At 29.6% G+C, this 21,109-nt stretch overlaps 1 protein-coding gene across 3 annotated transcripts; it reads right to left on the bottom strand.

The window, feature by feature from the left end:
• Positions 1-58: 58 nt before the first annotated feature.
• LOC136974425 (uncharacterized) lies at positions 59-21,109 on the bottom strand. 3 transcript variants are annotated; one of them, XR_010880637.1, is made up of 10 exons: positions 20,769-21,109; positions 4,226-4,387; positions 4,075-4,154; positions 3,938-4,013; positions 3,705-3,866; positions 2,481-2,636; positions 2,262-2,408; positions 1,803-2,187; positions 630-1,738; positions 59-554 (listed from the first exon to the last, which is right to left on the bottom strand). XR_010880637.1 is itself a non-coding variant. In XM_067269301.1 (9 exons), exons 2-9 carry the CDS (start codon positions 4,380-4,382, stop codon positions 745-747), a joined length of 2,157 nt encoding a protein of 718 aa, XP_067125402.1. In that variant the 5' UTR covers positions 4,383-4,387; positions 20,769-21,109; the 3' UTR covers positions 59-744. The 3 variants fall into 3 exon arrangements, 2 of the variants coding, with proteins under 2 accessions (XP_067125402.1, XP_067125403.1); XM_067269301.1 differs by having other exon boundaries at positions 59-1,738; XM_067269302.1 differs by lacking the exon at positions 3,705-3,866 and having other exon boundaries at positions 59-1,738.

Genomic DNA, 21,109 nt, shown 5'->3' with positions numbered 1-21,109 from the left:
TTGTTTCATTCCATTTAACTGCACCTGCGAACATCTCAGAACAATGAAAGGCAGCAGCTGCTAAAAAGGCTTTATTATTGATATTGTTTTTTTATACAAAATGGTACAATTATTTAAATTTATAATACTGATGCATTATTATGGTAAGAGAACGACAGAAAAATGAACAAAGCAAACAGAAAACTGTCACAATTCACTAACAGATAAACAGATATAAACGACACTTTCACACACAGAAGTCTGTACATCTGACTAGAAATGGAATGACTGACTGGCTGAGAATTTTTTTTTCTTTCTTTCTTCCGTTTTCCACTCTTATGCTAGGATTGTCTAACTCGTTTTTTTACATCCCAAAAGGTGTCAATAAAAGCATTTAATTAGACTATCCTGGGACGGACGATTTTATGTATCCATCGGAAAAATATGAGATAAGAAAATGGACTTTTTGGATATGTCCTTCGACTAATCTCTTAGAGAGAAAGTCTCGATGAATAAATATAAGACGGAACAGATGGATTCGAAGCTTACACCTCTCACATGGTCTTTTCTAATGGCTGCAAATATATATTTTCTATGACATGGCTAGATTAGAAAACACGTTACAAAATAGACTAAAATGTCACACGTACAGTTTCCAGACAGAAATGGGTTGCCTATATACTCCCGGCGCGCCCTGCTCCCTTCCTCCGAATACATATAAGCAAAGTTGCCAGTGACGTTGTTGAATTCTTGGTTTCGAAGGACTCAGGTGCCATCTGCGTCCGGGTGACACCGATGCCATCTGATGTTCGAGACGGAGGCTAGAGGAAGTGGGAGTGGGCGTAATTGGATGGTTACGAATCTGATGCTTCCTCTGCGAACTGCGATCCACGATCGAGCTCTCGGTGGTTCAGAAGAATTATTGAATGTCTTCAGCTCTACTGGCAAACCGTCCCTATGACCGCGCGTGGAAGGCCTGCGACTTGTAATGTTTAAACATCCCGCAAATTCACGGTGACAATCGCCGCTTTCATCGTCTGTGAAGCTGTGATAGCCAGAACTGTGGGATACGGAATGAGACAATCCACAGCTTTCGACGCTCGGAGTCACCAGATCCGAGAGAGTGTAAGAAGATGGATGTTGGCGAGGCTTTTCGGTCTCCATGGGATAAGTGGTGTCCAAATCTACCAGCACTGCGTCCATCGATTTTGGAGTGGTGACTGGGACGGGTACTGCTTCGTCTCCCCCCTCGCTGGTCTCTTCCTCGACATCTTTGACCGTAGTTAATGGTCCGTCGTATGCGAGGCGTCCTCCTCGGCTTCCTGTAGACTGTGGCACCATTCTATGACATACATCGCAATGAGTGTGGCCCATCATCCTCAGAGAGTTGCTGCTGCCGTGGTAACAACAACACCAGTCACCGTTTGACGATTTTTCCTTTTGAGATTCTGAAGTTCTGATGGAACCGGTAGGAGTGGTAGGATGGAAGGAACGAGGATGATTAGTACCGGGAGATGGTAAACGTTCGAGTTTAGGCCGCGTATGTTGGGGAGTAGACGTTTCGCTATCGGATTCTAAAACGGCATCGGAACTGTGCGACTTCTGAATAGTGCGATGTTGCTGGTGCGGTGTCTCCTCTACGAGGCGTTCCAACTCATCCGCATGACCTTCTACGGGGGGGTTATGGAGGATGCTGTAGCTACCGCTGGAGATACTGCGCACCAGCCTGCTGCTGGTGATCTTCTCTCGGAGGGATTTACTGTAAGAGAAGTTATTTTTAAATATCGTAACGACTGAATTTCTAAGTATTTTAAAGTGCTCACCTAATGTTGACTTGGGCTGGGTTGTGATTATAAGTTGCTACGTACTCGGAATCTTCGTCTTCGTCGTCCGAACTGGTACTCTTGCTACAAAGACGAGAAACGGGATGCACGCGGAATTTGAAATATTTCCGTCCATTCTCAGCAGATTCGCTCTGTGTGAAACACATAGACGCCGATTTAGGCGGCGTATCTGAAGTTCCCACAGGGTGAGAATGCCGATGATGGGAATGGTTGGAACGAGTGGTATTTGATTGCTGGGGGCTGTTTTCCCAAGCAATGATCTTGTCGTCCCAAGTATGGAGAGTAGGTTCTATCACTGCCGCGTGCCGACATCTCGGATTTGGTATAACTCCTTCGGGCTGAAGGCGCTCCCATGTCTCGGTTGCTGAAATAAAAGTAAGGTATTGCTATATGTAGACATGATTTGTATTAATTCGAAATTAGAAAATGTTTGCTCACCAAAGTGGTACCTCCACAATTCATTTAACAGGACACCTGCTCTTTCTCCTCCAAAGATATACATGCATGACATTGCTTTTACAGCGGAATGACCGTGTAATTCTCCTGGGCCTTTCTGAGATCGAATACGACTCCATTGTTTCGATACTTAAAGAAACCCGAAAATTTTATCTGGGAAATAAACATGTAACTTTTGTTAAAAAGCAAAATAAACCCTACCAAAATCCCATTTCCAGAAATCGTTTCTTTCCTGTAGGTCGGTCATCCCACCATAAACCCACATGGCAGCATCGTGGACAACCGAAGAATGGTTATGCCTGGCAGGTGGCTGATCCACGTGACTGGGAAGCAATGTCAGATGCCAACGTTCCGTCACTAGAAAACAATTTGAAGCAGAAATGCCCATCGTTAGGGAGGAAAGTAACTTCGTTAAGCTTAACACACTCCTGGGAGTGGCTCGTAAAATGTCCCTAGGGCGTCTTTTAAGGAAATGCCTCTATTATTAAATGCAAGAGGGAATAAATTTAGTTTTCATATTGAGGAGTAACGATATAACAGGGGTACTGAACATCTATAAAAATTAAATTTCCTATTTGATTTAATATCGAAATAGATATGTTTAGGATTTAAATTGATAAATTCTTTGTTGCCGAAAAACTGAAAATGCTTGTCGGCATTAACACAATCAATCATTTATTCACACGCTAACTTTCTGCATCGATTAAAGCGAAAGAAAGTGCGAGGAATGTAACTCTTCAATCGACTAAAGATACCGCTAAACTAATCGATACAGAGATTGCGCAGAGAATGCTGCATCTGTTTCAGCACGGGATGCGGCAGAGTCAATCCTCGTGAATGATGTTTCTTTTAAAGAAAATTTATTTGAAATATATTTTATTATTACTGTTTTCAGTTTGTACTTTTATAGTTAACAACGCAAGAAATTCTGTAGCAAACTTTATTTGATTTGTCACCCATGGTAGATGAGCAAATAATGAGTCATCCAATCCCATTTCGGTTGTCACAATCCATTTTAAACTCTCACTCTGATGTTTGCCAGAATTAAATAAAGTAGAAAAAAGAAGAGCCGTGCATAATGCCCATCATCCTATATTCGGCAAAGGCATTACGTGTCTATAAACAGCCATTTATATTCTGTAGACGGAAATGGGAACATTTACGAGCCAAGAATTATTCCAATAGACAATTATTTTTCATTCAGTTTCGTTATTTATATACTAAATAATTCTTAACAACCTTTCTACATGCAGAATTCCAAAATAAACAACGGCTATTAACGGAACTAGACTAAAATTACAATTAAAATTCGATACAATTATGCTTTTCGTACATAAAACAAACCACAGATTTATGATATTTGTTCTGTATGGAAATTAAATTAGTTCCATACATTCAATTCCGAAACTAAACGAAATTATTTACCAAAATCAAACGACCACAATTCAGAAGAGGAACCTCTCAAATCTTGATAACCTCCATAAACGTGCATAGCTCCATTATAAACAACAGAAGTATGCCCTCTTCTGCCAGACGGTTGTTGCCCACTTAATCCTCTAATATGGTGTTTTCTCCATGTTCCAACACCTAAAAATACGGCCTTAGTAGTTATCTTCAAGAAAAAAAAATAACGATAAGATTAATTACGAGAGATTTACCAGTATCTAAAATCCACAAAGGTGTCTCGCCTGTAGATGCAAAGCCAATTTCGCCTCCGAAAACATAAAGGAAGTGCTGAAAAAAAGCTAAATGTTTAATGATTTGCAACTCTTTCAACTCTCGTCTTTATACATACCCTCCATCCCACCATGGTGTGTTCCTGCAGACAAGGCGGTCTGTTTCCACGGCAACGCAATTCTTCCCATAAACTCTGCACTGTAGGAGAATTTTTATTATTGTATTATTTATAAATTTAAAATATATCAAAGAATAAAATCTAGATTTACCAGGATCGAATCTCCAAAAATCCTTCAATGGTAAATTGGCACTTCTACCTCCTAGAAGATAAATCATTCCAGTCTGTGTGCTACACATGGCGTGTTTGCTCCTGGAACTCGGCGCCCCTTGGTTATTAACACTGCCAGTTTGCACAATAGACCACATTCCGCCTAAAAAGTAAAGAATGATAATACAACAATCATTGGCATCGTAAACAAATCTAACCTATCGCTTCACGCAGCTCGAAACAAATCGATGACTATCTACGAAATCCCCCGGTCTTCGCTTTTAAAATTGCAATTAATTTAAATTTTGTTAGCGAACTTACTCCACTTTGACCACCTGCCAAGTAATTGTTAATCTCCTTCATAACCTGCTCACCTATAGTGAATTTATCAGCATCAATCGAGTGAGAAATTAAAAAGTAATTTTTTACTTTCTATTTAAAACTTGTTTATGAATGAAATTTTTATTTTCCGCTTGGTTTCAGACAATAATGCACGATGAATATTATATACATAGTTCGTTGGTTGCCAGGCAACCGTTCAAACGCGCTCGTCGATCCTATATGGATGTAACGACACTCCAGCTTACTCCTTTAGTGTACAGATGTGCCATTATTCCAGCATGACTCATGGGCTTAAAGTAGACATTTCAAACTTTCGAGTTTATTAATTTAAAAAAAAAGTGTTCAAATGTAAACGTTCGTTAAATTATCTACCAGAGTCACTGGTTACTATTGGTACGTCATCTAATTTGCATATTTTTCAGATAAGGCTGGGGTGAAGTAATTAATCACATCGTGCAACATAATTTACAGAGTTTATAAAATTACACAAGCGGATAAATTTTCTGGTTAGTTTTCGACGGACGACAGGAAAGGACATTGACCTCGTCACGTGAATCATTGATCGTGACGTCACAGACGGAATTTTTTCATCTCCTCCTCTTCCTCCTACTCCAAATGAGGATGGCTAAACCCGGCGCGATCTTTTCTGCGAATTCTGCAGTAGAAAGTCATTTTAAACTCCAGAGTGCGAGAGGGGAAGGGGGAGTGATAATGCATTGCCAGTATTCCAGCATCCTTTGAAGGGCATTATCGCGAACGGAATTCCGTCTAGGAAACAAGTGCTTATGATAGTAAACAAATTTTTGTATTCAAATGAGAAATGAGGGGGTTAAAAACAGATTGGACGAAATCTTAAACAACATTTAAATAAAGTGGATGCGGTTCGTGCAACATGCACTAACCTTCTGCTTATTTCACACGATCTCCGAGTGCAGCTGATCATCGATCTCGTTTTGAGTTCCTACAGAACACAAATTGGATGTTATTAGTACGAGCGGGGAACAGTCGATTGTAATGAATCTGCCAGCTCGTTAAATGAGGAGAAATTACTGTACAAGCGCCATGTTGGATATTGAAAGTCTTCTCTGGGCTTTAGGTAAACGTTCGAAACGAACGTTTGAAGTTTCCATTACTTAATGATATAATTACCATAAAACAAAGAAAGATATGAATTTTTAAATCAGGTTTCTTAGATCATTAAGAAATATTTAAACAAGATAAGCTTAAAGAAAATTATAAAAATTTTATGTTTTCAGAACTAAACAGATAATATCCACATCAGATTAAGGTTATGGCTTTACACAATTTAAATTATGAGAAAAAGTAATAAACTTTAAGGTAGCTTAATAATTCAGTTATACTTAAATCTGGAAATTTCTGACCAAAAAAATATTCAGTAATTCTCTAGAGGATAATGTGATTCGCCGCTTTGCTTATTTTTCCACGGACCAACGAACATTTTACACTCTCGTGATCTATCGGGCGTTCAAGAATGACTAATAATCATTCTAACTTGTGGGGAACTTTATACTCCAGGGACATTTCCTATCCTAAATTCTTTTATGTACGTACACTTATGTTTCGACTCGCTGATACCTATACATCAGCTTACCCGAACTTATAATGTAAAAAGACATCCATTAAGGTATAAATATTTTACAAAAGGAATTATTGTTTTCTTCCGTATACAATGAGGGGCAAGGACGTTTTATTAAATTGGCTACAAGCCAGACAGTCTGGAAGTTGGATGTAAAACCGTTACTGCACCATATTCCTACCACTACCTACCAAAGTACCTTACGGATGAACTGATCAACTTATGTAAACAAATTTCCTTTTTCTTAAATCAAAATTTAATTTTAAAATATATTCTTTCTTTTTTAAAGTGTTCCTTATTTAAATTAAAAGGAAATGAAATAAGAATGATTAAAAATTTAATTAAGAATAGGAAATTCCTGGTTTGTCATTCATTTTTTTTTCAAGGATTTAAGATTAATTTTCACTTTTATGATGAATAAAAAACTTAAATAAAATTGATTGATTGAATTAAAAATAATAATTATTTTTAAAAAATTTAAATCTATTAATTTTTTTTATTATTTAGATTACTTTACCATGAAATTCAGATCCTTGTTTTCACCTTTCTTCCATTCCAAATTATTGTTTCAAGTCTTAAGTTAAACATTTTAATTTAAATTTGAAAAGAGTACCATTATAAAGAATAATCACAATTAAGATATAAATTTTATAATTCAAAGTTTAAGCATTTCAAATCAAATCAAGTTTAATTTATAAGCAAAATTACTTTAACATAAATTTCAAAATGTTTTAAACGTTATCTAAAATTTGAAACTAAGATTTTCTTGGATTTAACGTTGTTATCAACTAGATTAATGTTCATAAAAAGAAATGTAAAAATTTTTTATGCAGTCATTTATCAAGTTGTTTTTTTTATATTTCTTTTAAAAATGTCTTATAAAAAATTCTGATGGTGCATTTGTCAGTATTCTTTTTTTCCCTTTCTTTCTTTCTGAGAGATTTGAGAGTAAAAATGGATATTTAAAAATCTTTCAACTAGACATTAATCAAACCAATATATTAAACAAACTCTAACATTTACATTAAAATGTATTATACAGACAGATTTAATCATCAATAGTATGTTAAAAGAATACAATAATTATATAAACAAAGATTTCTTTAATTGGCTTAAATTCTTTAAGGAAAATATTAATATTTTCCTTAAAGAATTAATTGAAAATAATTGACAACCAGGACCATTTTAAGCACTTCTTAGGTTTTCAGCCCAATTTCTTTAAAGGCACTAAACAGATACAAAACAAATACAAAAATATTAGTAACAAGCAGTGAGATGAGGCTTCTAAGAAAATAAGGTCTGCGGTCATGGCCAGCTATGCCTGTGTATTGGTGCAGTCCTCACAATAATTCTTAATACTTACATAAAATAAACAGTCATAAATTTTTGCATAAAATTATAGTGCATTCAATTTACTAGTATAAAACATGTACATTTTAAAATATTTAGATTTAACAAACTAGTAAATCAGGCAAATAATACATAGTAAATTTGATAAACTGTGCAGCAGAACTAAATTACCATGAGAACTCCATTAACAAAATAGTTATAAGCACAAGACTTCAGCTCTATTTTTATCATTGGGTTGCAATTTGAAAAAACTGTAGATCTATAAATTCCCAGTTGTCAGGCTGTTCTGTCCTTCCTTATTCTAGAGAATGGAGTTAGTTAGATAAAAGATGAGATCAGATATGGAAGGCTTGGGAGCAGTAGGCCCCAATTAACTATATACAAACTTCCAACGCAAACTGAAAGTTGTGTTATTTCAATTCAAAAATTTTCCCATGAAAGGAGTTAGATATATGATTTGACATGACTCTATTGCTAACAGGAAAAGTATGATATACAGGAGTTTCATAAAAGGAAATGTATAGGAGGAAGACACTACTAATTTAAGGTGAAAAGCACATAATTTAAATTATATAAATTAAAAATATGATTAAAAATTGCAGCCTGGCATTGCTCATTTTAAATAAGTTTCAACAAAGACAAAAATTTTATTGGTATTCTCTGAAATAATGAATTCTTTATTTAGTTAATACATTGTAAGATATTTATCTTGTCTTCTAATAATTCTACTTCTAATAATTCTAGATATGATTTCTGTTTATCTTGTTCTATCTATATTTATGTAATCACCAAGATTTGCTAATAAACAAAGTGCTCAAAAAGTAAACTAAATGTTGAAGAAAGAATGGAATAAAGATCCAAACATAAAATATATAAGTATAATTTTCTCATTAAAATTTGAGTTGTTCAGTATATTATTTTAAACTAAGCTAGAATAAAAATAATAGTCACTAAAAATATATTAATTCATATAACAGAACTACATTTTTAATTAAATTTTTTAATAAATATTTTGCATATTTATAATAAATGTAAATCTTCAATATCTCAGTATGAAACAATAATTTATGCATAAATTTCAATGTATTTCATTCATTAAAAGAAAAAAATATTGCTGTCATACATCTCAAAGCAATTATCATGTTTACTAATGAGATAAAGAGTACACTGACTCCTTTTATTAATAAAAGGTATCTAGAACAAAATGGCTTAAGTCTAGAACATGTTAATATGATTGAATTTTTACATAGGATTTTTCTATTCTTCTATTATTCATTCTATTTAATAAATAGTACATTCAATTGATTTAATTACTTAACAATCAATTGCTAGAAGACATTCCACACATATTTATAAAGTAAATACATTGATTCCTACAGTTAAATCATTTGTTTTGGTTATTTCAGTAATAAAATATGCATTTTTTAATATTTAATAAAACATTTTTATTCATCTAAAATCAAAATTCACAGCAATGAATTTGACAACAAAGACAAACCACAAAAATGGAAAATGAACCAAATAATAATAAAGAGAAATAGAAAAATAAACACAAAAAGAAAAGAACAATCTTATTTTAATACTAACAAATAATTCATTATACATCACAATTTATTATTTTAATTAACTACCATTTAAAGATAAATAGATACAATTATTACCGTGTCTCATTTCAAACTTGTATGTTTTATTAAAATAACTGATAAGTTTTCTGATTTCTTGTCATCATCCCTTACATTGTCAATGTTTTTTGGGGACTTTATATATAGTATTATTTCAAACTGATATTGAAGCTGACTAAATAATATAACAATGGCATTGTAAAGATGTTTGTACAAAATTACCAAGGTTATAACCATATTACATAATAGCATCTTAAGTAAGCAAATCTTGGAATCTGTTACTTTACAAAATACAATTAAAGATCTCAGAGTAAATTTGGACATCTTTATGCAAAACTGTATTATAGATATGGATCTAACTGTGGTAATTCTTAACAAGAATAGGAATGTAAGTACCATCCTTATCAAGTTGTCATCATAAAGCTATTCAGATAAACATTATCTATATTATATTCTATATTAAGATATTTCAATGTTTGATTTTTAAAAAAGCTATGGTAATAATAATATTATAAAACATAACATATTAATAAATAACAACAACAATCATAATAAAACAAACTTGATTTAAGAATTATTGTTGCTTATTATTTAAGAATTTCTTTGAGGTGTTCTTTACATTAAATCAATAGATTTCATTTTAACAAAAATTGATATTAATTCATTACTTGAATTGAAATCTTGAGATTTTTATATATAAATTTAATTGCTGTAATTACATTATTAAATATCATTAAGATTATTCTTTCTAAGAAAAATCATATAATTATCAATAGATTAAACATAATGTATTTCTACAATAATTCCTTCCTAATTTCATATATTTCAATTATTTATTATTCATCATATTCTACAGAAATTGAAAATTAAATTAATATATATTATTAGTACAGTAAAACTTTGATTAAATAAATGTGGGTTTTCTGAATATAACTTTCAATAAACAGGGCCATTGAAATTTTGTATGAGACCCAAGAGTAAAGTAGACCATTTTAACTCTTTAGAAAGCTCCTTTTGAGATTTTTTTTAATAAATGAAATATGTAGCAAGTGTTTCATTATTAATATGTAGCCATGTTTCTTTATTAATGAAAAGTAGTTTTTAAAGATTTTATTTTTTGTTACTAAAAATAGCATTAATTTATACAGATGAGAACTAGTATGGGCCTCTAAGTTTTCTCCAGGTCTGAGGAAACATTTCCAGCTCACATATTGACAGCTCTGCCAATAAGCACTAACCTTTATCAATTATAACCTTACTGTTCTGCAACTGTGTTCAAACATGCTTTACAAAACTTTAAAAGTTCCAAAAACGAATATAAAAATCAAGTAGTTTCCATGCAGACTGAAAGTGTTTGCAGTAATACTATGTAATAAATTTGTCTATAAAAAGACAAATTCATATTAAGTTTACTTACTGTCAGTTATGAAATATTTTCTAGAAAAACACTATCTTTTGTAGTCTATACTTTTTCAAATAAATAATGGCGAATATTTAAAATATCGTAAAAAAATAAACCGAATACTACAATAGTCTTGAAATATAATGATTATTTAATCTAAAAACATTACAAAATATAACAATAAGCTAAAAGTTTACAATAATAATTAATATTTACTGCATTAAATTCTTATTTAATAAAATAAAATATATTTTTTATTATTTAAACAAAAATTATATTTTTTTAAATATAAAACAAAAAATATTTACTATCAGCTTCTTTTTCTTTTGAGCTTTTATTAATGATTATTTTTATTCTCAAACCATTAAATGTTTTTCAAAAACAAAAATTAATTTATAATGTAAAGAATGAAGAATTCATAAAATTCATTTAAAGTAGAAATAAGCAATCAACAATAAAAAGAATTTACAGTTAACAAGGATTTATAGTTGTAAAAGAAGCAATCAGCAATGCAAACAACAACAATATGAAAAATATTTCTATTTTTATTTTCATATTTAAATAAATAAACAATAAAAGTCTACTTTATAAATACACAACTTTTCTTCTGACCACAATTCAAAATATAAATAAATATTTAAAGTCACAAGAATGGATTATGTTAGACGCTCATTAAATCTTAAAATTTTATTTACCATGTTTAATTAATTTAATTTCTTATTTTGCGTTCATGAACAATTTTAAATTCTATTTCTTGAATACTTAAGCTTGGGTATAAAATATAAAAACAACTCATATAATTTTCGTTAAAATTGTTATTTTTAATATTATTGATTAAACATTTAACTTAAATCTAGAAAAGTATTAAATATGTATTAAAAATTTAAGCTAAATGGAGGATTTGGTATTTTTAATGTATAAAGTTATACAGATATAAAATAATAGGATGATTCAATAAAAGAAAAATCATAAAAACAAAATCTTTTAATTGATTAAGGTGTAGGAGTACACAAGTGATTAATCAATTATTCTTAATCAATGTCATAATACTAATTAACCAGAGATAACAATGATATAACTAAGAAACTGAATGAATTAATTTATTAAACTATCTTTTACTTTTAAGTTATAATATACTGTATTAATAATAATTGTTATTTTATATATAGCATCAATGTAATAATTTTTTTTCCATCCTTTCTTACTTATTGACTTAAAAATTTTGTTATTAAATCTTATCTAAATTGTTTATAAATATGATGACGTAATTTACTTTTAATAAAATATATTTTAAAAAGAATTGAAAGGAGATTAATTAATTTTTTTAGTTTAAAAGTATTTAATTGCTCATGTCATTTGTATTTTGTGAAACCATGTCCTTTTTTGTATTGTTGACTTGTTAAACACTAACTTTATAGTGTATTTTGAAGACACATGGCAAATTTTCATCGGTTATCTTTATTTAGTTGATCAACTAAATGCTCGTGTCATATTATATTATAGTATTTTTGATTCTTGTGTAATTTTACAGATGCATTGTTATTAACTCTTCCCAAATATCACATATGTGAACAATATATTATTCTATTTGCACCCTAGTCTACCATATAAATGCCACCATAAACTTTAACTTAATATATTCTAAAAACAATCCAACAGTTAAAAAAAAATAACCATTCAACTTCCTGTTATTACTTTATTTTTATTTTTGAATGAAACAATATATAAAGAATTAGTATTTCATTTTATAAAATATTATATGTATTTTCAATTTTGCTACCACCAACATTTGGTCACTCTATGTATGTGCCCAAAGTGCATAATGAATGAGCTGACGAAAATGAGCAAGTTGTGTTGAAATGTCAGTTTCTCTTTTATCAAAGTATAAACAACTACTGTATATAAAACCATTTAATTAAGGTCACCATTTTCCTAGATATGTCCATGATGTACTTAGGAATTTTGTATTCTTCTTGCTATTCATTACTCTAAATATATTCACCACAACACAACACTGGTTGTTTAGAATAAAACTACAGAAAAAATACCACAAAAGCCAGTAAACAGAATAAAAATTATTACTAATACATTTTCATCATTCGTGTAAGTAAATAATTTTTATTCCTTTTACTTGTTTCTGTGGTATTTTGTGCATAGTTTTACTCTAAATATATTCATGAAATATTACTTTCCAAAAATTGACACAACTTATTTATATCAATTTTGATAATTAAATTATTTATTATTTAATGCTAATTAATCTATGTAATAAATTATAATTTTAAGTGTACAAAGATGCATTTTCTTCCCAGGCAGAATCCACAAAGCAACTGTTGTACCAAAGTATTTTATATCTCTAGGGTCTTTGCAAAATGTATTTCAGACTCTCTTAGTCTCTCCTCGGTTGCAATTTATTGTAAAATCTTAACCTTACAATAAATTATAATTATTCATTTACATAAGATTTTAATTCAAATGTAACTCACCACATAATTCAAACCTTACAATATTCTATTAACATTTGAAATTCACTTGCTTTTTTTCTTTTTCTTCTGTCTTCACTCCCAATCATTTCCATCACTCTGTATAACATTCCTCAAATAAATACTGTATTTGTTCTAAACCTTTTTCTTGAAGCATTCTAGTAGTTTGTATTGTATAAAAGTGTATCATAATTTTAAATTAATCATCCAACATATTTATAACCAATAACAAAATAATTTATTTGCTAAATTGTTAATATAGCATAATTGAAAGTATTAAATTAATATATAGGTTAACAAGATACACCAAGTGAATAGATGTACTGTACATTATATAGATTTAGTCAAAATTATACTAACAATTTTAACATTTTATTTTAACTACACAGTTTCTATGACAAAAAATAATATCAAATTAAATCATATTTATCAAAGTTTTTAAGTGTCTTACAATCATTTAATATAGGCCTTATGTGTAACCTTGCACATATCGATGTGGTAATTAAATTCAAGCCACACTTTCTTCATCATAATTTTGTTAATCTAGGCCAGTGTTTCTCAATGGGGGCAATTTTCCATGCTGGGGTGCGATTAGTAACAACACCAAAAAGAACCAACCAAAAAACAATAGAACAAACTATTACTACCTGAACAAAATCAAACTCTCTAATCAAATGTATAGGAGCAAGCCTGTGCCAAGTCAATAGAAATAAACAAGAAAATCCTGTTCGATATCATTTTGACTAATATAACCCTGTATTACCAGAGGGATTATAGCAATGTAGAATGGATTCCCATATCCAAAGAAGTTCTACACTTGAGTGAATGTAAAATTCAAACATTACACTAAATAAATTTACATAAATCAAAATTGCATTATAACTTTTATTCATACAATATAGAATTGTAAATTAAGATTATGTCACAACCATTGTCTAACTATTCCTATTCCTATCAAACAAATTAATTTCCATGCTGCTTATCCCAGTGGGCTAACTGTATAAACCTTGTAAAGTTATCAAAATGGAAAGCTTTATTTCTTTCATAATTCAATTATCTTTATCCAGAAAAAAATGCAAATAAAATAATTTCACAAATGTAAGAAAAACAATGAAGCTACAACAGAAACAATGTGAAAAATATTAAAATATGAAAAATGTAACAATGTTATTATCCTCTTTTTGGGCTGCAATTTGAAAAAATCGTAGACCTATAAATTCCCACTGTTGTCTGTCCATCTTTCCTTAAACACGAGAACGGAGTTAGATAGACGAAAGACGAGACCAGATATGGAAACCTTAGGGGCCCGATTAACTATATACGAACGTCCGATACAAACCGGCAGGCATGTTATTTCAATTCAAAAATTTTCCCCTGAAAGGTGTTAGATAGATGACCAATTCTATTGCTAACATGAAAAGTATGATATACAGGGGGAGACACCACTAAAAGAATTGAGAACATTGTGACGAAAAATTGCAACCCCAGCATTGTGACGACGTCATAATAAATAATTGCTCGTTTATTTTTAGATTTAGTCACACCGATATATGATGATGATCTTAATTTCATTAATTATTAACAGGAAGACAACAATTATACAAGTAAATTTTAAATACCTACAAATACTTACTTCTTGAAAACTGAACTTTTATCTTGACATAATAAACAAATAAAAGTGGTATAAAAATATAAAGACCAATTCTGAGTTCATCTTCTAATGCTATCTATAAATTTAAAAGGATTTTCAGCACTATTTTTTGTTTTTGCCAGTTTTATTGGTTTCTATCAAATCATAATCTAATTCTTAACATTAAATTGTTGTTTTGTCTAGGAAAATGGTATAAAGATCACTCGTTTTTTCTTCCAATTTAAGAATATCTTTAAAGTATTTAATATCTAATAAATGAAAAATTTTAACTGAACATTTTAATTTAAGCAATTGAATGTATATATTCAATTTACTAATACACATTAGAATAACGAAATTATTAGTAATAAGTGGTTGCATAGCTTAGTTTTTATTCTGTAGGATAATAGTATCTATAATATCTTTAAGTACAAATCAGTAGCATTCATTATCCTAAATTATTAATTAACATCGTATAGCCTAAATGGTTTCGCGTTACACACACCTACAGTTGGTAATGCTAGATACATAGCAGTCATTATTAATTAATAATCTAGTCTATATTTCAACAGCGACAACAAAAATACTCCAAAAACTTTTAATAGTAAGGGAAGCAAATCGACTATTCATACTTCTATTTGTTTAGTCAGAACAGATACAAACTCTCTAAAAGGTCAGAAATTGATAAATTAAGCTAATTATATATGACTATACACGTTTCTAATCAAAAGCAATTTGTATTTTGAATGGATTTTTCTTAAATTGTTTCAAAATATAAATATGCTTCGTTAATGATCGATCTTTATTCAGTACACAAAAAAAGATAAAATACGGAATCTTATTCAACGGATTTCCTTCGAGAGTTTTTTCCTCTTTCTATAGATTTCTGGAGCAGAAGATTTAACATTCAACATCTTGTAGCATTCTTGCAAATATGAGTTTTAAAAAGAACGAAATCGGAAAATGCAACAATATAAACGATCTCTTTTGAATTTTGTCTACTTGATCAAAAACTGAATGGTTCCAGGAAAAAAAAGCCCAAGCCTAATTTTATTTTTAAATTTGTTTTCCTTTGAATAATATTTCAAAGCTATTCTTTCGCAATAGTAATGAAATGATTATAGTTCAGTAAAATTGAAGTTGTTTCTTAAATGTGTATACAGATGTACTGTATTTACTTGGAGTTTCCAAATACTGTATCTATTATACGTAGTTTTCAAGAAGTAAAATAAAATATCCATCAGTACGCAAAGACTTTATAATTAATATGGTTAAAAATTTAGAATGTGAGGTCTTGATAATTCAATCGGTAGAATTTGTTTTAGTTAATAATTATTTTATTTGTAATAGTGAATTTTTTTAGCCAATCAGATGGTATCTTTATGGGCTCTTGCATAGGTCCAAAACTATGCACGATTAAAATAGATATGAAAAATCTTCACGGAGTCACATTTTATAATAGATATATATGTTGATGACTTCTTTCTAATCTATAATAAAAATTTAACAAATCTACAAATAATACTTGATAATGCTAACAATATTAAAAATAACATAAATTTTGAACTAGAAATAGAAATAAAAAAAAAGTGATATGAAAACACAAAAAGAAATACAGTAAATCGTATACCCGTATACCATATTTTTCAATTGAACGATTACTGAACAAAATTATCAACAGATGGTTAAACAAAAACACAAACGAACAAACAATAACATAAGTTAATATACAAAAAATCAGATTATATCCCAATTTATTTGAGAATATACAAAATTAATCACACCACATGTTCGAAAAATTTCTTTTTAATAACTTTTTTCCTTTTTAAGAATTGACACTGTCTAGTGACACTAGTGAGACCTGGCAACCTACAGACTGCAGAGTTGGAATAATTGTATTTAACGGCTCATAAATGTTCTTTGATTCTAATTTTTAATGCTCTGCTGGTTTCACCCAAGTAATGATAATTCTGTTGAAAGTCACACGTAAAAGTGTAAACTATGTTATTGTTTAACATAATACCAATTTTTTTATTGATAATTCCTTTAGTTTTTAACTTTATTTTATTGTTTAATATGGGAGCAAGAACGATGTTATCTATAAATTATAAAAATTACTGAAAATAGAATGAATTTGAACACTGGCACTGTCATAGGTGAGATCTGTCAAACACTACTACAGTTCTGAGAAGAGTCCATTCACGATAACCCCTCCGGACACCCAGTCTTTCTGTATTACACTGTAACATCCATCTGAAGTTCAGATGATAGTCATACATTGATAGTCACGCTTCCTTTTAAAATTTAGTAAGTTTTATATCTTTTTAGAATATACAGTTTCTTTTACCAACTTTTTATATTTTACAGTTTTAATAGTATTTTATTATACTGTCTTCTTTTTATAATTTACAGATATTTCTTTTATTAATATTTTCATCTGTTTATTTAACTTACAATTTTTAATAGATTATATATTTTTTAGAATATACAAGTTTCTTTATATCAACCTTTTTAATTTTTATTGTTTTAATAGAATTTTATCACACTCCCCTTTTATAATGTACAGGTATCCATTTTATTAATATTTTTATTTAAAACTCTAAGTAAATTGTAAAAAAGTAAAGTGTAGTACTTCTGCCATCCAAGTAATACTGTTTTCGTTATACCTTTACGTATATTTTTAAATTTTTTAATGTTTTTATAATCAGATTGATGTATTAAAAAGAGAACAAGAGGCAATCAAGTACGAAATAAAGAATACAGAAAAATTTACAAAGAAAATAATAATAAGCGATATTAAGTACTGTACATTAAATTATAGCTAATGAATTTATTTTTGTGTTTTTCTCTAAAATAAAATAATAAGCAATTGTTTGGAAGCACGAATGACAAATCAGAAATCAATGAAAAGCGAGCATACTGATTCTGAATTATTATATGGACAAAATCTGTCCGGTATAAAATTTTTAAAAAAATTATTTTTTGCTGGGTGAATTTCAAACGATAAGTTTTCATCTTCATAAAAAAAAGTATAAAATAATTTATTTATTTTTAACAACTAATCGTGCACTTAACGGCAATCTAGAATATGCAACGGCTATTTTAAAAACTACCCATTGAAGAACCTAATTGCTGATAAAAAGAATTTTGATTTACAAGTATATTATACTTTATTCTGTTTTTAAATAAAAATATCCTAATAGAAATTGGTTAACTAGAATGAGAAATGTTTACTTTTAAATAAAACTGTTGAACACTTATCTATAGTTCAGCTAGTTACAAAAAAAAAAAAAAAATTAAATGTTTTAATTCAAAGCAAGAAGAAAGATAAATGAAAACTTCTTTCTTTGTCAAATACGCAATTATTCAAATAATTCGCAGAGTAACTATTCTGAAATTGTTAAATATCATATGACAAATATTAGCACTTTTCATATCACGCTTGACTGGAATATGCTTTAATATTTTAAAAATCACTTTATTACAAAACATCTGAAAATATTAGCACTAGTGTAACTGATCCTTAAAAATATATTATATCGTGAACAATGTATTTTCATTAAAAATATATTTAAATGTTTATAATTGTTTTTAATATAAACATACCATCACTATAGCACTAACACGTGTGCGTGCAAGTCGAGTTAAAAGCGTGACATCTGCCATAGAAGACAGTACTGTAGTTTTAATATTTAAGAAAATACACTAAAACATTATGAACCGTTTGAATATTACATAAATATCGTACAAACAAATGAGAAAATTTTCTCAAACCGCACGAAACGAGTTATGAAAATAAAGTTTAGTTACTTTCTAGTGAAGATAAAAATAAAACGATATTACTTCAAGCAAATTCGTCACGAATTTACAGAAATATAATGCAGTGAGTCAAAGCGACTCGGAGAGCAAATTTAGCATCACACTAATGTTTTTAGTCGATAAGCGAGAAAAACTTTATATATATATATCTAAAAGACGGAGTTTGATGAGTTGTAAAATGAGGAATTGACATAAAAAGCATTTCGTAACAGAAAGATAACTAAAAGAAAGAAAGGTAAACAAAAGAATATTGCACGATAGATAATACCGAAGATTAATATACCACAATATATAATAATCCTCAGGTATACATAAACACGAATACATCAGTCACGAAATGGATAGAAAAAAAAAGATACACACATCAGTGTGGTGGAAGTAATACCGAAATTTACTTAATAGTAACATCATTATTACATTGATTGAAATTTACCAGACATTGTATAGTATTAATAGTCACCATTAATACGTTAGACGAGAAAGAAAAAAATAAATATTTGAAAAATAAGCAATTTAAAGCATAAAAATTAATCTTAAACAGTTTTAATTATAAGTATTTTAAATACTCGTAGTAACATGAAATGTTCGGTTTTTTGCGACTCCTTAGTTTTACAACAAAAAAGTTAATTTTTTTTTCATCTAACAAGTAAAATGAAGGAAATTATTCCAATGAAATTACATTCATTGCTTGTCACGAAGTCAATGATAATGTACTGTACATACATAACGACAGAAAAACCCATCTCTCGGATGAGAAAGCGTTAACATTACATAAACGGAAATAGAAAGGATCTGAGACGAAACCCGCGGTGATCTCGACGAAGTGTAAACGAATGCATCCAATTACACGTGTTCCGGGTCCGTTCTCCGCCCATTATACGTTTATATTAAGCTTCTTAACAAATAACATTAACTTTAGCATGATTGATGTTACCAGACAAAGTAACCGAAGTTTTCGTACGTCGTAATTACTACGTGACGATTTTTACGTCAAACATCTATAAGAGAAACGATACGTCACGGTTGCGCCGAACATCGCCTGTTCACGAGTGCCATAACCATCCCTGGCTATAATCGTTAATGGCATAATCTGTGCATTCGCGGATTTTTATATGGATGCACGAATTTCTTCCCATATTATTAAATTTATCGAGAATTGCAAGCAAACTAATTGGAAATGTTTATCGTCGGTAAAAGGAGAATATTTAAAAATGTGCATTTCAAAAAATTTAGTCGAGGTTAGGAATACAATCACTATTTTTCATGCTCAGCTTCGTCGGTGTGGATTTTTATGCTATACGTCGTTATTCTGATATATCATTTTTTACAAGTTTTGAATAATGTGCGACTCATCGCACATGACAAATTCTATAAAAGTTTTCCCAAAAGTAAGAATAATGTACTAATTTTCATTTTTATATGGTAAATATTAGAAAAATACACAGCAAATTTTTGTAATTTTCACTATATGATGGATTTGGAGTTGTAATTCTCTACATCAACTGAAATGTTTTATCCAAGAAAAGACGAAACGAAACGAAGGGTGAAGGTACTCTTACAAATGAATTGTATATAATAAAAACTAAAAAAGTAATTCTTCTAATCAGGCAATTTGTATAATTTAAAATCAATTAACGATATGCTTCATTTTTAAAAACTTAGTACAGTTTTAGATTTAAAATATATATTATAATAATAATGATAACAATGAAAGTAACTCGTTCAACTAAATAATTTCTTAATTTTTAGAATAATAACTAGGAAATTTATAATTTGAAGTTGGTGAAAATTTCAGACAAAGTTGTAAGACATTAATCATTTTAAAATGTCTAAATTCCCTAGTTAAATTTTAAAAACAAGTTGCGCAATACGTTCACATACAAGAATGACTACTTTTTTTAAATCTAACTTGCATAGGGCCTATATAAAAATATTTCCATTTAGATTTTAAACGTGTATATTTACAAATTACATAAATGTGACTCTTCTAATCAGATAATTCACATTAAATTATTTATGATCAATTAACAACATCCTTAAATATCATATATCAGAGATAATGTAGAATTTTCCTGGTGTTAATTAAATGTTCTGATGTTTAAAAACTGACAATAATATAAAATGTACATTAATCAATACTGATGTGCACATTTAATTTATATGTATTTATGTATAATTCTTATAATCAGATCACATGGAATAACGAAATATTAATGAAGTAGACAGATCAAAATTTAAAATCAAATTAAACATAAATCAGTAAATAAGAGTTAAATAGTTTAACACAGAATGAATTTACCTTATGTATTAACACCGAATTCTTCTTTAATCAATATACATTCTTCTTTTTTCTTACTTTTCCTTCTAAATATTACCCCGCTTCATATTCAATCCTCATCCTTCGATCCTCGCGAATTTCTTTAAAAAATAATTCATCCTATTGAGTCGATGGGCTTAATTAAAGCTGCAGTAATTCATCCTTGATCGAGATAAGGGGTGAAACGTCCAGTTCGTCCATCACAACTTCCATAATTATTTGGTTAGCAAAAGGCAGACGAACGACTACAGACGTTTACGACTCCTCTATCGTCTGCCTCGTTTCCGAGCGCCATCTAACGTCGACTTCTCCATTGCGCCGAC

The sequence above is a fragment of the Centruroides vittatus genome, unplaced genomic scaffold, assembly GCF_030686945.1.
Source record: "Centruroides vittatus isolate TY-2023 unplaced genomic scaffold, ASM3068694v2 contig_349, whole genome shotgun sequence".
In the NCBI taxonomy this organism is placed as follows: domain Eukaryota; kingdom Metazoa; phylum Arthropoda; class Arachnida; order Scorpiones; family Buthidae; genus Centruroides; species Centruroides vittatus.
Note: the sequence above shows the minus strand (reverse complement) of the source record. Positions and strands in the feature narration are given on the sequence as shown.